Consider the following 16,448-nt stretch of genomic DNA (forward strand, 5'->3'; position numbering starts at 1 on the left):
CAAAGTCAGGCTTTGCCACGTGGCTCTCTGAGTCTGCCTTTCGTCTTTCGTTGACAGGGCACTGGCCACTCTGATAGAATGAGACGCTACAGCGGTACGCTGCCCGGCCCAGAGCAGGGGCCACCCCCTTCCCTCCCAGACCCACACGTGTCGTGCCTCCCAGGAGGCCCGTGCCTCCCAGCCTCTCCCGTCCACCTGATGTATGTTCAGACTCAGCACCGCTTCCTTCTGCCACACGGCTCAAAGGGCGCTTAGGGGACATCCTAGAAAGCCCCAGCTGAGGAATACAATGGATCTTGTCTTGCTATTAAATTATTCACTGGGGCAACCGTTGTATTCCCAACTCTATATCAAAACCTTTGAGGTATGATCTAAATTAGCCACAGTTATTTTAGGAACTATTGAAAGACACCTTTAGTTCTTGCCTCAGGAAATGCCCCTCTTCCTCATTTATGCTGCTCTGTCATGATTCCTTAGAATCAAGGAATAACCCTCATTTTATCCCTAGAACAAATCCAAACTAAATTACACACCTGGTTTTTATCCTTAGAAAAACCAGAGAAACTTTTTCCCTTAAATGAACAGACACCCTTTGGCCCCATCCTGCTTTGCGCAGATCACGTTAGCAGTTCAGAAGGAAATACACTTTAGAATAGTCTGTAGAGGTTGACCCCCCACCACAACCCCCACAGCTCCCTGCTAAAGCCGTGTGTGGCCAATGGCACCACCCCCACCAGCCCACCTCAGGGACAGGGCTCAGATAAGATCAGAATCTAGGTGGAGTTTTCCAGGCCATACAATCAGGAATGCCGCATCCTCCATCTGTCCATCTCCCATCCTACACTCACATCAGACCCCAAGTGCTCTGCTCACCACGCAGGTGACCACTGGCTAGCTCCCTACCTTTGGCAGGAACTGCGGGAGGAACGTCAGCTTTCTCCTTCCGCCTCTTGCCCTTCTTGGGCTGCAGTGGAGCCAAGCTGGTCACGCTAGTGACAGTCTCCCCCGAGCTGTAGAAGAAAAAGGTCCAGGTGAAGGCAAAGGCAGGTTTGTTCCAAGGAAAGGAAGCAACAGTTTCTGAGAACCCAGATGAACCTATGTAAGGTAGGAGGTTTTTAGAGCTGAAATGAGATGGCTCTGTGCTTATCTCCAGGGATGTTTGGTACTGACCCGTGGCTAAGGATGATGAGATGAGCTAGTTAGGACTATGTGCTGTGCTGTGTGAAGTCCCAAAATCTCTGGAGAGACCCAGGGCCAGCTTGCTTACATTGCTTGGGGATGTATAGATTGGTGGTTTACACGTAGTTAATGGGTTTACTCAGTCTGGCTTGGCTATATCACCAGTAGGGTATTAAGATATCACTAAAAACTTCTCCTTGAGCTCCCCTAACACCAGCATTCCTTGCACATGTCTTTGTAGTTCACAATCCAGAGACAGAGCAGCCCCTGTGCAAGTGAGAAAAGACCCTGGGGAACTGCAGCTGGGAGCCCCAGAGGCCACCATGATTGGGCATACCTCATCCTCCTGCTGTGCCCTCACCTATAAGGCAGAGGCTGAAATGATCCTCAGGAGTGTGGTGAGTGTTTTCTCTTACCTGGGTGGTCACTTATATAATCACTGTAGTATCTATCATATTCTATGTGTTAACCATTATAACCCAAGGTAATGGGTAAGCTTATATTACAGCTAAGAATACCAAGGCTCAGAGATGCCAAGTGACTTGCCCTAAGTGACACTGTTTGTAAGCACACAACACAAAAGCTGCAAACCCAGACTGGCCTGATGCGAAACCTGTTGTCAATGCTACCTGCGTGATAGAGTTCACACACTTCCTTGAATGGCCATCAGTCTTCTTTCAAATGCATCCTATTGGCTCCAACAACCCAGAGGAGAGTCCCTCTCTTGTCCTCAGACACATAATCGGCCAGGTAAGTACAGTTCCCAAGAGAGGCTATCTCCATGATACACAGGACGTCTAGGAATCCATTAAAATATGACCCGATAACCAAAATGAACGAAGGTGGTAAGTAGTTTTCACCCAAGAGGAAAGGCTCATACCTAGGAAAACGTGCTAAAACTTCCTCAAGAAAGAGGAATCCAAATAAAAATGTACTGCACTTCCTTTCTGCACACGTCAGAATGGCAACAATCCGACTTAAGGCAAAACACTCTTTCGACAAGGGTGTGAGGAGTCAGGCACTCAGGAGTATTGGGGGTACAAGTGGAAACCCTTCGTGATGCAGAATAATTCAGCAATCAGGATCACAGGGCTATCAGAATTACAAAGGTTTATATTCCATGACCTGGCAATTTCACTTCTGGGAATTGATTCTGTGGATGTTCTTGCATGGGTACAATAGGTCCATATAAGTCATTATCATGCTATTGGTAACAGCAATAGATTAGAGACAACCTAACTGTCCACCTGCATCGGACTGGGGAAGGGAATTATGGTGAATCCATAAACGCATACAAAGGGTCCTTTGAAACTGGAACGAGGAAGCTATTTCTACCAGGATAAGGAAAGACCCATTGTTAAGTGAAAAGGCTAGGTGTTGGACAATGTGTAAAATGTGTCACTTTTTGTATAAAAAAAGGAGAAAGTGATATATATTAATATTTATGTACCCAAGTATAGGGAAACTTTGGAAATATTCACTTTGGAAACATTCATTAGAGAATTTAAAAAGTATGCCTTAGAATGTGGGTGCTGAGGAACTAAAGAGATAGAAGACCGGACAGGGAGAATTATCACTGCACATATATTTTTTAAATTAATTACTTAACTTTTAAATTTAAATTACTAAACCAAGTGATTGTATAAGGGCTTCCCAGGTGGTGCTAGTGGTAAAGAACCCCCCTGACAATGCAGGAGACATAAGAGATGCGGGTTTGATCCCTGGGTCAGGAAGATCCCCCGGAGGGGGGCATGGCAACCTACTCCAGTATTCTTGCCTGGAGAATCCCATGGACGGAGGAGCCTGGTGGGCTGCAGTCCATGGGGTCGCTAAGAGTCGGACATGACTGAGCGACTTCACTTTCACTTTTCACTTTCATGCATTGGAGAAGGAAATGGCAACCCACTCCAGTGTTCTTGCCTGGAGAATCCCATGGACAGAGGAGCCTGGTGGGCTACAGTTCATAGGGTTGCAAAGAGTCAGACACAACTGAAGCGACTTAGCACGCACACATGTGACAGAATAATCTTTGAAAAACAGTAAATTAAACACAAATATCTATCTAAATATATATACATTTAATAAAAGAAAATAGAGTATTTTAAAACAGTCCTAGAGTTTTAAAATAACAAAGACTGAGTCACACAGTGACTAGTGGGGAAATTTCTAAGAATATAGTTCACACCAAGAGTCCCCAAAGATAGCTTATTTTTATTGGGCAGAAACTCTAACTGGCCATGCCTTTAAGTATAAGGTCAACTGTAAACTCACAAATAGCCAAAAGGAATGTGTGTTTACAAAACTCTGGCCACTAAGAGGGAAAAAGGGATCAGAAACCCTCAGGACTGTTTAAATACACAACCACACGTACAGCTTCATTTCCTAGCATCTTAAAGCTTGAAAAATTTTTTTCTTTCCATTATAAATTAATGCACGTTCATGTTTTAAAATGGTAATTACAGACATGAAAACAAAAATAATAAGTCTATCGTAACCTTTGTAAATATTTCCAGTCTTTTTCCTCTTCTGTGTTTTATTTCCTTTTTTGACTTTATTTTTGTAAGCAGTTCTGTGTTCACAACAAAACCAAGCAAAAGGTACAGAGATTTCAGACAGACCACTGCCCAGCCACATTATGAATGGTATATTCCACCAGAATGGTGTATTGGTGACAATTAACGAAACTACTTTGACACGTCATTATCACCCAAACGTCACTGTTTAATTAGGGTTCGCTCTTGGTGGTGTACATTCTATGGGTTTGGACAAATTTATAGTGTATCCATTACTAGAGTAAGGTACAGAATAGTTTCCATGCCCCCATTTCCTCTGTGCTCCAGCTAGTCATCCCTCTCCCCCATCTCTGGCAACCACTGTTTACTATCCCCATAGCTTTGCCGTTTCCAGAACGCCATACATTGTCTGAACCTTTTCAGATTGGCTTCACTCACTTAGAAATATGCATTTAAGTTTTCTCCATGTCTTTTCATAGCTTGATAGTTCATTTCTCTTTAATGTCAAATAATATTCCACTGTTGGAATGTACCAGACTTTATTTACTCATTCATCTACTGAAGGACATGTTTGTTGCTCCCAAGTTTTGGAGATTATGGATAAACAGCTGCTTGGAGAAGGCAATGGCACCCCACTCCAGTACTCTTGCCTGGAAAATCCCATGGATGGAGGAGCCTGGTGGGCTGCAGTCCAGGGGGTCGCAAAGAGTCGGACACGACTGAGTGACTTCACTTTCACTTTTCACTTTCATGCATTGGAGAAGGAAATGGCAACCCACTCCAGTGTTCTTGCCTGAAGAATCCCAGGGATGAGGGAGCCTGGTGGGCTGCCGTCTATGGGGTCACAGAGAGTCAGACATGACTGAAGTGACTTAGCAGCAGCAGCAACATCCATGGGCAGGCTTTTGTGTGGATTTAAATTTCAACTCTTCCCTGGCTCTTATACATTTTTTTTTTTAATTGTATTACAATTTTGCATCCTTCTTTTTACTTAATCTACGTTTTCCAAATTGATACATCCTCCTACTATTCTAAAGACAAGACATGCTGCAGTTTTCTTAGCCCTTCCCCAGCATCTAAACATCTGTTTCCCAATTTGATATATAAATAACATTGCTATAAATATATTTGTGCATAATGGTTTTTCATTCTTAGACTTTTGCTTTTGAATTCTTAGACCTAGAAATACTAGTTCAGAAAAACAGGATCATTTTAAAGGCTATTCAATACCCACTATCAAAATGATTTCTGACAAGTTAGTACTATTTTATAGCCACTTGGTCAATGGATAAGCATATTTATGTTTTCAGCCTTTTTAACACCAGGCTTATCACTTTAAAATTTTTCTCTCATTTAATAAAGAACAATGTGATATCTCCTTTTATTTGCATTTCTCTGCTGGCTAGGAGGAACCTTTCCTGTGTTTGTCTAATTGTGTTTTCTCATTTATGAATGATGTATGGACACCTTCTACTATTATTTATTAGGATCATGAGTTTTTCTTATAGATCTGTTTGCACTTTTTACATCAATCTGACATGCTTATTACAAACATTTCTCCTGTTTTGAATTTTGGCTTTTTGTTAAATGCATGGTCATTTATTTTTCTTAAAATCACTTGATATTTTCTTTTTGACCAATGCCTAACAACATGGACATCACCAGATGGTCAACACCGAAATCAGATTGATTATATTCTTTGCAGCCAAAGATGGAGAAGCTCTATACAGTCAGCAAAAACAAGACCAGGAGCTGACTGTGGCTCAAGCCATGAACTCCTTATTGCCAAATTCAGACTTAAATTGAAGAAAGTAGGGAAAACCACTAGACCATTCAGGTATGACCTAAATCAAATCCCTTATGATTATACAGTGGAAGTGAGAAATAGATTTAAGGGCGTAGATCTGATAGATAGAGTGCCTGATGAACTATGGAATGAGGTTCATGACATTGTACAGGAGACAGGGATCAAGACCATTCCCATAGAAAAGAAATGCAAAAAAGCAAAATGGCTGTCTGGGGAGGGCTTACAAATAGCTGTGAAAAGAACAGAAGTGAAAAGCAAAGGAGAAAAGGAAAGATATAAACATCTGAATGCAGAGTTCCAAAGAATAGCAAGAAGAGATAAGAAAGCCTTCTTCAGCGATCAATGCAAAGAAATAGAGGAAAACAACAGAATAGGAAAGACTAGGGATCTCTTCAAGAAAATCAGAGATACCAAAGGAACATTTCATGCAAAGATAAGCTCGATAAAGAACAGAAATGGTATGGACCTAACAGAAGCAGAAGATATTAAGAAGAGATGGCAAGAATACACAGAAGAACAGTACAAAAAAGATCTTCATGACCCAGATAATCATGATGGTGTGATCACTGACCTAGAGCCAGACATCCTGGAATGGGAAGTCAAGTGGGCCTTAGAAAGCATCACTACAAACAAAGCTAGTGGAGGTGATGGAATTCCAGTTGAGCTATTCCAAATCCTGAAAGATGATGTTGTGAAAGTGCTGCACTCAATATGCCAGCACATTTGGGAAACTCAGCAGTGGCCACAGGACTGGAAAAGGTCAGTTTTCATTCCAATCCCAAAGAAAGGCAATGCCAAAGAAGGCTCAAACTACCGCACAATTGCACTCATCTCACACGCTAGTAAAGTAATGCTCAAAATTCTCCAAGCCAGGCTTCAGCAATATGTGAACCGTGAACTTCCTGATGTTCAAGCTGGTTTTAGAAAAGGCAGAGGAACCAGAGATCAAATTGCCAACATCTGCTGGATCATGGAAAAAGCAAGAGAGTTCCAGAAAAACATCTATTTCTGCTTTATTGACTATGCCAAAGCCTTTGACTGTGTGGATCACAATCAACTGTGGAAAATTCTGAAAGAGATGAGAATACCAGACCACCTGACCTGCCTCTTGAGAAATCTGTATGCAGGTCAGGAAGCAACAATTAGAACTGAACATGGAACAACAGACTGGTTCCAAATAGGAAAAAGAGTTCGTCAAGGCTGTATATTGTCACCCTGTTTATTTAACTTATATGCAGAGTACATCATGAGAAACGCTGGACTGGAAGAAACACAAGCTGAAATCAAGATTGCCAGGAGAAATATCAATAACCTCAGATATGCAGATGACACCACCCTTATGGCAGAAAGTGAAGAGGAACTCAAAAGCCTCTTGATGAAAGTGAAAGTGGAGAGTGAAAAGTTGGCTTAATGCTCAACATTCAGAAAACGAAGGTCATGGCATCCGGTCCCACCACTTCATGGGAAATAGATGGGGAAACAGTGGGAACAGTGTCAGACTTTGTTTTTCTGGGCTCCAAAATCACTACAGATGGTGACTGCAGCCATGAAATTAAAAGACGCTTACTCCTTGGAAGGAAAGTTATGACCAACCTAGATAGCATATTCAAAAGCAGAAACATTACTTTGCCAACAAAGGTTCGTCTAGTCAAGGCTATGGTTTTTCCAGTGGTCATGTATGGATGTGAGCGTTGGACTGTGAAGAAGGCTGAGTGCCGAAGAATGGATGCTTTTGAAGTGTGGTGTTGGAGAAGACTCTTGAGAGTCCCTTGGCCTGCAAGGAGATCCAACCAGTCCATTCTGAAGGAGATCAGCCCTGGGATTTCTTTGGAGGGAATGATGCTGAAGCTGAAACTTCAGTACTTTGGCCACCTCATGCGAAGAGTTGACTCATTGGAAAAGACTCTGATGCTGGGAGGAATTGGGGGCAGGAGAAGGGGATGACAGAGGATGAGATGGCTGGATGGCATCACTGACTCAATGGACGTGAGTCTGAGTGAACTCCGGGAGTTGGTGATGGACAGGGAGGCCTGGCGTGCTGCGATTCATGGGGTTGCAAAGAGTCAGACAGGACTGAGCAACTGATCTGATCTGATCTAAGAACAATGTGCTCTGCTATTTTTTTGGCTTTAATCGTCTTGCTCCTTAAAATAAAATGAAAATTTTGAAATATGTAAGTCTAAGCCGTTAAGCCCAGGGCTTTCTGTAGGCTGAAAAAGACCTCTGCTTTGTCAGCACCATTCTCCCCGAAAACAGTGAAGCTGCGCTAAACTCAGTTGTCCTTCATACCTCAGTCATGAGCCCTCAGATACAACGAGTCACCACAATGGCATATGGCAGACAACTGTTCTCTCAGCGCCTTACAGCTCCTGTTGAGCCAGCAGGCCTGGTAGGAAATTTTGACAAACAAAGTGTATTTTATGATTCACTTACAAGAAAAGTTATTCTACATCTTGGGTTGCAACAGGACTGTATTTTGTGTCTGACACCAGGGAGCGAGCATTGCTGGAGCCAGTCAAACCGAGGAAGGTAGAAAATAGGCCGTAAACGCCAGCTAAATTAGAGAGCTGAGTGATTGAACAGAGTGCTGTTTGTGGGAAACGGGGCAGTTCTTCTGGATCCATCCAGGACTGGGGAGGAGGCGCACGTGTGGGCCCTCGTTGTGGCGTGCACAGAGCTCCGGCCCAGCTGCCTCTCATGGGAGCCCTCATCCCACGAAGGCTGGGCGCCTCTGCTCCATGGCAGGCACTTCGTGGCTGGATCCAGTGAACAGGCTCTGGTGCGGGCAGAAGTGCACTGAATCTGCTTCCAGTCTGGGCAGGGGGGTGATACAGGGCAAGTCCCTCACTTCCCTGGGCCACATCTCCCAGCCTGCAAAATGGGGAGATGTCCCCTTGCTATTCGGCTTCCCAGGTCGCTCAGTAGTCAGAACCCGCCTGCCAATGCAGGAGATGCAGGACACGTGGGTTCTATCCCTGGGTCAGGAAGATCCCCTGGAGAAGGAAATGGCAATCCATTTCAGTATTCTTTCCTGGGAAATTCCATGGACAGAGGAGCCTGGTGGGCTACAGGATAGCAAAGAGTCAGACACGACTTAGCGACTAAATAGCAACAACCACCCCTGCTATCTATCTCACAGAGCCGTCATCAGGGTCAGATGAGACAGCTCAGCCTAAATTAGACGGGACATGAGCTAAACAGCACAGATCCTGCTCTCCAGTCTGTGGATGCAGGTGAGGAATGGGGACATTCCATGGGGCCACCCAGGAAGAACAATTTTACCACTTGGTTATCTCACGGTGCCACGTCTTGCCCCTGAGGGGAAGCACAAACTTCACCTTAAATCTTGATCAGAAAACCTTTCTCCTGAGGGAGTGCGGTGTGCTCTCCTAGAGCCACTGATGTAGCCACGGACATACGGGTACCGGCAGGACAGAGCGGCGAGCAGGGCGTAGGGAGAGGCTGCGCCCGAGCGGTGGGCGGCCGCCCTAGGACACCAGGTAAAGCAGGCAAACTGCATTCTACCAGGCACTGAACTAACTGTGACCAGTCATATTTTGCAGAAGCTCAAGTTAATAAGAGCTATGTCAGTCTACCCAACGCAAGGCACTGTGAAAAGTACCTGATGGCCATAATCTCTGACCCTCCTAGGTGGGAAAATGAAGCCTCAGAGGGGTCAAGGCAGGCGCACTGGGATCTGAACCAGTTCCATCTGCCGCCAGGCCCTGAAGCAAGGACTCTGGGCCCAGCCCAGACAACAGAGAACAAGAAAACTAGGGCAGGAAGAAGGTCAGTAGAGCCAGATCCACAAAGGCTGCTCTGGGCTTAAATAAGCTTCCTAAAGAGAAGGTAGCAGAAGACATTACCAGCATTTCAGTGCATTTTCAGTCTATACTAAACGCAGCTGCTCAGAGCTCTGTCCTGGTAAGAGAGGTTGGACTGAGTGCTGGGGTCTGTAGGGTGCTAGAGGTCACAACAACCATGTTAGCAGCTCACTGTCATCTGCAGTCACAGGTCCCCCTCACCAAGGTCAACTGCCATCGATAAAGGCCAAGGACCAGCGTAAGTAGGGTGAATTTCCTGACATCTGGCGCAAGGCTTCTGAAAGCGCTTCATAGACTTCCACTACACACAAGGCCAGGAGCTCTGTACAGCCTGTAGAACTTCACTTTCAAGGTGGAAGAATGGTGCTTCCCTGGAAAAGACTTTTTCTCATAAATACGTTACATTATGTCAAGCACACAGAACTGCATCTGGTAAGTAGAAGCACTAAAAGGGTGTCACCTGTGACTATCTTACCAGCATTGGCATCATCATTATTATGGAATCTGCTCTCCTTGAATAGGGAGCTGGCTGGACATGGCAGAGTTCTCAGAAATCTGCACCAGGGTGGGAGCACCTACAAAGGACCTGCAGAGCCCTGGGGATCCTGATGCATTACTTTCTGCATATGACCTTCTTGCATGCATTTTGCGAAGAGCATCAGGATAAGAGCTGCTCCTCTGTGAGGTAATTGCCTAGGCAGCTTCCTGTCCACAGCCTCCCCGTGGCCTTTCATCATATACGGTTTACATCACCTCAGAGGTTCTGCTGGGTCTTGTCATGACAGCTCGTCCTTTGCAGTCCCTGCCCGTTCTCACTGAGTCTGCACACAGGCTTAGGTTTAGTTTGTAAGTTTAAGATCTCTGAATGCCGACTGGTAAGACTGGGAGGTGCTTCCTTAATATTCAGCAGTTCCATGCAGTGTTGGCCTTGGGTCATAAGAATAATGGCAAAACGCAATCCCTGGGGTTATCTGCCCAGCACCCACTCACTGCCTTCTAGGGCTGAAGGGACAAGTTTGGGTAGCACTGACCCCCAACCCCTGCTCAGCACAATCTCACCCTCTGGCCATAGAGCATGGTTCAGGTTGGTCCCATAACAGTGAGTACAATTGCGTTTGCTTCCTGTGGAAGCAAGATGAGTCCTTCATGAGGCCAGGGGTGAAGGCTCCTAGCCACCTCTCCTTTCCTGAGGGGAGCAGGACTGGCTGGAGGATACATCTAAACCTGGAGGCAGCTCTGCCCGGAGGGAGGCTGGGGACAGAAGTCACTGCCCCGAGGGCCCAGTGTCCCCTGGGTGGAGGCCCACTCCCTGTGGAGGCAGCTCTGCCCGGAGGCAGGCTGGGGACAGAAGTCACTGCCCCGAGGGCCCAGTGTCCCCTGGGTGGAGGCCCACTCCCTGGAGCATCCTGGCCAGGAGCCAGCCGAGTCTTCTCCTGGGTAAGACCATCTGTCCTTTCTGTCGCTTGCAATCAAAGGTCTGTAAATAGTATAGAGGGCTAGCTATTCATCTAAGAGTTGGCAGTTTTATTCATGCTTTTAGTCTGGGGAGATTAATTTGTACCTGGCAGGCTTTTTATGAAGATTAGAAATAAACCCCATCAAGTGTTCAGCCACAGAGGTACACGGGCACTTGATGAGAAATTATGAGGAATTAGTCCACAGCCGGTATTATCTCACTGAATCCTCATGACAACCCTGAGCCACAGGGACAAAGGCAAGTTGGTGCCCTTTTGGTGGAGTGTGAACTAGTCCCACAGAAGCTGAGAGACTGGTCCCACGTCACCACGTAGCTGGTGGCATAGTTCCAACTGATGCCAAAACCAGGCGGAGGTTTTTCATGTTATTCTAGGAATAACCAGATCCCATCACCACGGCCATCCTCCCCTCGCATGCCTCTGCCTGGGACTCTGAAAGGAGAGAGGTGAGCCTGAGCCCTGGTGTGGGCCAGGATAAGACAGCACAGCGATGTCCTCAGGGATGCAGGAGTGAGACCAGGAGACACACACCAGGAGCCTATCGTCCCAGCCCTCACCCACTGGCTTGCTCAGCTGAATGTGGTCACAAGGGAAACACCTATACAAATCGATGCCTATGACCAGAGCTCACTGGGCGTTTCAAAGTCAGGAAGAGGCGGAGCAGCTGCGGTCATCTCCAGCCAAGTCCTTTCCGCTTCTCCTTCCATTGCCCTGACTTTTCTGCAGCATTTACTTCTTGTCCATTTGTGTGATTGCCAATACCAAAGCTCTCACAGTCAGACCCAAGCTCCCCAGGACGCCTGGGCAGCGTGTGAGCCCCAGAGCCAGGTGGCCCGGGCTGCTAGCCCTGCTGTTCCTGCTCTCACTGGTCAGGAGACCCCACCAACAGCCACACCCTTTTTGGACTGGTTTCTCATCTGTAGGATGGGGATAATCACAGCAGCCACTCATGGGGTTGTTGTGAGGCCAGAGAAGATGGTGTGGGTCCCGTGCTTAGCACTGTGCCAGGCATTTAATAAATGAGGCTTGTCATTACTTTTAATATGATGACTGCCATCCTCTGGAATCTGCCCTGCCGCCATCTCCAGCCTCATCTCCCTGCTGTTCTGCCCTGAATCTCCAAGATTCCTCACCCCATGGATGAAATCCCTTCCCCAGCTGTGCTCTTCTCGCCCCACTTCAATGTGCTGCTGCCCCCATCCCTCTTCTCCTGGAATGCTCTAACTCAGCCTTCAAGACCTGGCCCAGATCTCAGCCCCAGGAGACCCCCGAGACAGGCTTAGGAGCGCCCCCGCTGGGTGCCCGCAACAGCGCTGTGGCCTCGGCTGCCGTCACCTTCTGGTTTCTCTGGGCCTCCCAGACCTCAAGGCGTGGGCTGGTGTTATTTCATCCTCACTCAATGGGCCTTACAAGCCTACAGAAGAAACGTTCGTAAGTATTGACTGAGTAATAACAGAACTATTTGCATAGAGCACACCATTTACCTGTTGGAAGCACTTTACACAGACTCATTCATGAAATCCTCCCGACTCCTTACATGCTAGAGCTGTGATTGCTCTCATTTTATCAGAGAGGTGGAAAAATTAGCTAAAGGCACACAGCAATCCATGGCAGAGCTGGCATGCGACCTGAGGCAGCCTGGCCACAGAATCTTTCCCCATCACAGCAGACTGCCCTTCACAGAAGGAATAAATGTTTTGCAGCACTGCTCCCACTCACTGTGCTTCAACTTGCTTGAGTACCTGCGAAGCAAGTAGTCACGCACCTCAGTTTGGAGCACATATCTTTATATTCTGTTTGAAATCACATCTCTGCCTTCTCTCCAAGACCCTAAACAGATCACTTAGTAATCCCATACTTCGATTATGGGGTATGTTTTAAAATGTTTATAAATCTCTGATGTTTCAGAACAGACTGAAAAATGCTTTAAACTAAGCTCATAAAACGCAGTAAAGCTGTGCCTGTAATTTATCCAACATGTAAAGAGTCTGTTGACCTGACCGTCTATCCTTGAGAAAGTGTATGCGCCAGAAAACATGAAGAAAGCTTGGAGACTTCAGCTGCAAATGCTATCGGCACGGATAACATAACGCCCACCTTAATTTCTCCCACTTGGAGATACTTGACTATCTCAAGTGCATAAGACGAGTTCAAGCAAAAGGTCAGGAAATGTACTGGCTGGGAACTGCCTTTTTGTGGCCCCGTCCACCCTCTTGACAGCTTTACTGAACTTGAAGAAAGGCCCCTGAGTGCACCGAGGCGGAGTCATGGTGTGGGGACACATCACAAATCTACGAAATTGGTGGCCTTGCATTTACAATCTGATTTTCTGGAACTTTGGGGTACAGTTTCACAGTGATCAGTTGAGCTGCTCTCCAGATAGTTAAAATCTTGCAGCACCCTGAGATGCTCGCTAAGGCCCAAGTGTCTGCTCCGGGAGAGGGCGATCCGCCATGGGAAAGGAACAGTCCTCCAGCTCTGCAGGTCAAGGCCACCCTCCCAGGAGACGGCAGTTTCCGACTTCAGGGCCGGCACACATGAAGATGAGACTTGTTTTCCTCCTGTTTGAACTTCTTTCAAAAAGTCAAGGAATTCCTTAGTGTCCCCAAGTTCTGCCCCGGTCACTTGGCAAGGCCCCTCTCTTGGTGACCACAGCCTCAGGGCCAGCACGTGGCCTCTTCCCGACGGCCCCTCCCCTGCCTGTGCTCTCTGCCCATTCTCCCTTAGGAGGAAGTGGCCAGAGGACAAAGACAGACATTCATCCCAGTCATGGCTTGAGGGGCCCAGCGGCCCACTGCCATAGCACTGATTATGGAGCCCAGAGGTGGGAGCTCCCTGGCACAGGGACAGGAAAAAGAAACGCCTGGGCTATAGAGGCAGAGCACGATTCAGGTCAGGCCAGTTCAAATGGCAAGGACTGACCAGTTCACAAGAGAGGCCCCGTGGCAGAGAACAGCCTGCACTGAGCAAATCAGCATGAGGTTCTTAACAAAAAGCTGAGTGCAAGCCAGGAGGGCGCCCAGGTTCAAGTGGGCAGACCCAGTCCCTGCAGGGTCCTGGGGTACGGTGAGAGAGGCAGGTCTTCCAGAGGCAGATCTGCGGGCTGGCCCAACAGGAGACAGGTCGTGCGACGAGCTTAGCTCAGGCGCCCAGTCTCGCTGACAGCAGCAGCGGGCCAAGGCGGCAGCATTCGAGCGGGACTTTGTGCTCATCTCTGACCTCTGGCAGGCTTTGCAGGACTGAGGGGAGACCAAACTCTAATGCCCACCGGGCTGGGGTGACACCCTCAATGTACTTACAGCATCAGCACCAGCTCGGAATAGATGCAACTGAGGGGGAAACGAGGGACGGGAAGGAAGCAGGGCCCAGACTCCCGCGCCGCTAAGGACTTAAGGCCAGACGCTAGATGCAAGTTCTGAGAAACACTGGCAGGCTGACCTCTCCAAGCCTATGCTGTCCCCCAAACCATGACCTCTTCCAGCGTCTGAAATGCCAACACTGGAGCCTTTTCAGGGCATATGCTTAAAAAAACAAAATATTTTTCCTGAGGCATAATTTACTCCCCATAAAATTCACTGATCATAAGCATGCAACTCAATAATTTTAGTAGATTTATAAAGTTGTATAACCATTGCCTCAATACAGGTTTAGAACATCTCTATCATCCTACAAAAGTTCCCTCTTGCCAAATAAATAATAGTGAATATGGCTGAGTCTATGTCTACTGTTTTAAGAAATCACCAAATTGTCTTTCCAAAGTGGCTACACCATTTTACATGCTCCCCAGCAATATACAGTCTCACCACATCCCGGCCAACATCTGACATTGTCTTTTTTTTATCACAGCCATTGCAGTGGGTGTTTCGTGGCATGGCATTATGGTTTTAATTACAGTTCTTTAATACTAATGATATGGAACACATTTTCATGAGCTTGTTAGCCATTTATATATCTTCTTTAGGGAACTATCTATTCAAATCTTTTTGCTCATTTTTAAAATTGAGGTACAGTTGCTGTACAATACTAACCAAGTTTCAGGTATACGCATAGTGATACACATTTTTTAAGGTTATATTCCATTTATACTTATTGTAAAATATTGGAAAAAAATATTGGTTATATCCCCTGTGTTGTACCATATATGCTTGTGGTATACTTATTGTATACAGAACAGTTTGTGCCTTTTAATCCTTTACCCCTATGCTGTCCCTCCTTCTTTCCTCTCCACACTGATTACCACCAGTTTGTTCCCTATATCTGTGAATCTACTCCTTTTTATTACTATTATATTTACTAGTTTTTTAGTGTTTTGCTAACAATTTAATTTCTTGACTTATTACAGGTTATTCAGATTATAGCTTTATTTTTAAATCAGTTTTGGAAAATTTTTGTTTTTCTATGAATTTTTCCATTTAATCTATGTTGTCTAATTTGTTAGAATACATTTGGATTATAAGGATTATAACCTTTTAATTTTTATAGGGTTTGTGCTGCTGCTGCTGCTAAATCGCTTCATTCGTGTCCGACTCTGTGCGACCCCAGAGACGGCAGCCCACCAGGCTTTCCCATCCCTGGGATTCTCCAGGCAAGAACACTGGAGTGGGTTGCCATGTCCTTCACCAATGCATGAAAGTGAAAAGTGAAAGTGAAGTCGCTCAGTCGTGTCCAACTCGTAGCGACCCCATGGACTGCACCCTACCAGGCTCCTCCATCCATGGGATTTTCCAGGCAAGAGGACTGGAGTGGGGTGCCATTGCGTTCTCTTATAGGGTTTGTAGGAGTTCCTTTTTTCCTTCCTAATTGTGGTAATTGGTTTTTTTCTCTCTTTTATTTTCGTGGACAATCTAACTTAAGGTTTGTCAGGTCTACTGATCTTTACAAAGAACCAGCTTTTGATTCCACTGACACTTCTGTGTGTGTGTGTGTGTGTGTGTGCGCGCGTGTGTGCGTGTGTGTGTGTGCGTGTGTGTGTGCGCGCATGTGTGTGTGCGCGCGTGTGTGTGTGTGCGTGTGTGTGTGTGTGCGTGTGTGTGTGTGCGTGTGTGTGTGTGTGTGCGTGTGTGTGTGTGTGCACACGTGCGCGCGCATGCGTTTTCCATGCTATTGATTTCTGTACTATGTTCTTTCTTACTTCAGATTTCACTCACACTTCTCTTTCTAGTTTCTTATGGTGAAAGCATAACGTATTGATTTTAGACCTTTCTTCTTTCTGATCCAGGCGTTTAAAGGCCGTAAATCTTTACGTCAGCACTACTTCAGCTGCATCCTGTAAGTTCTGATATGCTGTGTTTTCATTTTTATTTAATTCAAAATATTTTCTAATTTCTCTTTTGACTTCTTCTTTGACCCACACAGTATGTAAAAGTATGTTGTTTGAACTTTCAAAACATTGAGGAATGTCCCAGATTTCTTTCTGTCACGAATTTCTATTCAATTCTGTTGTGGTCAGAGGACAGACTTGGTATGATTTCTTACATAAATAAAATACCTAATTTTATAAAGATATGTTTTATGACCTAGTATATGGTCTATCCTAGAGAATGTTCCTAATACACTTGAGAAGAATATATTGTGCACTCACTGGGCAAATCATTCTTATTTGTCAGGTAAAACTGCTTCATCTTCTGCGTCCTGCTTGATTTTGTGCCCA

The 16,448-nt window shown here is 46.0% G+C and overlaps 1 protein-coding gene across 4 annotated transcripts in view; it reads right to left on the minus strand.

Moving 5' to 3' along the window:
* Positions 1–16,448, minus strand: part of VSTM4 (V-set and transmembrane domain containing 4) — an 81,092-nt gene that overhangs the window by 23,715 nt on the left and 40,929 nt on the right. For all 4 annotated transcript variants that reach the window (XM_025284909.3, XM_044942413.2, XM_044942414.2 and 1 more), the window contains one exon: positions 904–1,010. In XM_025284909.3, coding sequence (XP_025140694.3) covers positions 904–1,010 — 107 coding nt within the window. The remainder of the gene's footprint in view (positions 1–903; positions 1,011–16,448) is intronic.

This window comes from Bubalus bubalis, chromosome 4, assembly GCF_019923935.1.
Source record: "Bubalus bubalis isolate 160015118507 breed Murrah chromosome 4, NDDB_SH_1, whole genome shotgun sequence".
Classification (NCBI taxonomy): Eukaryota; Metazoa; Chordata; class Mammalia; order Artiodactyla; family Bovidae; genus Bubalus; species Bubalus bubalis.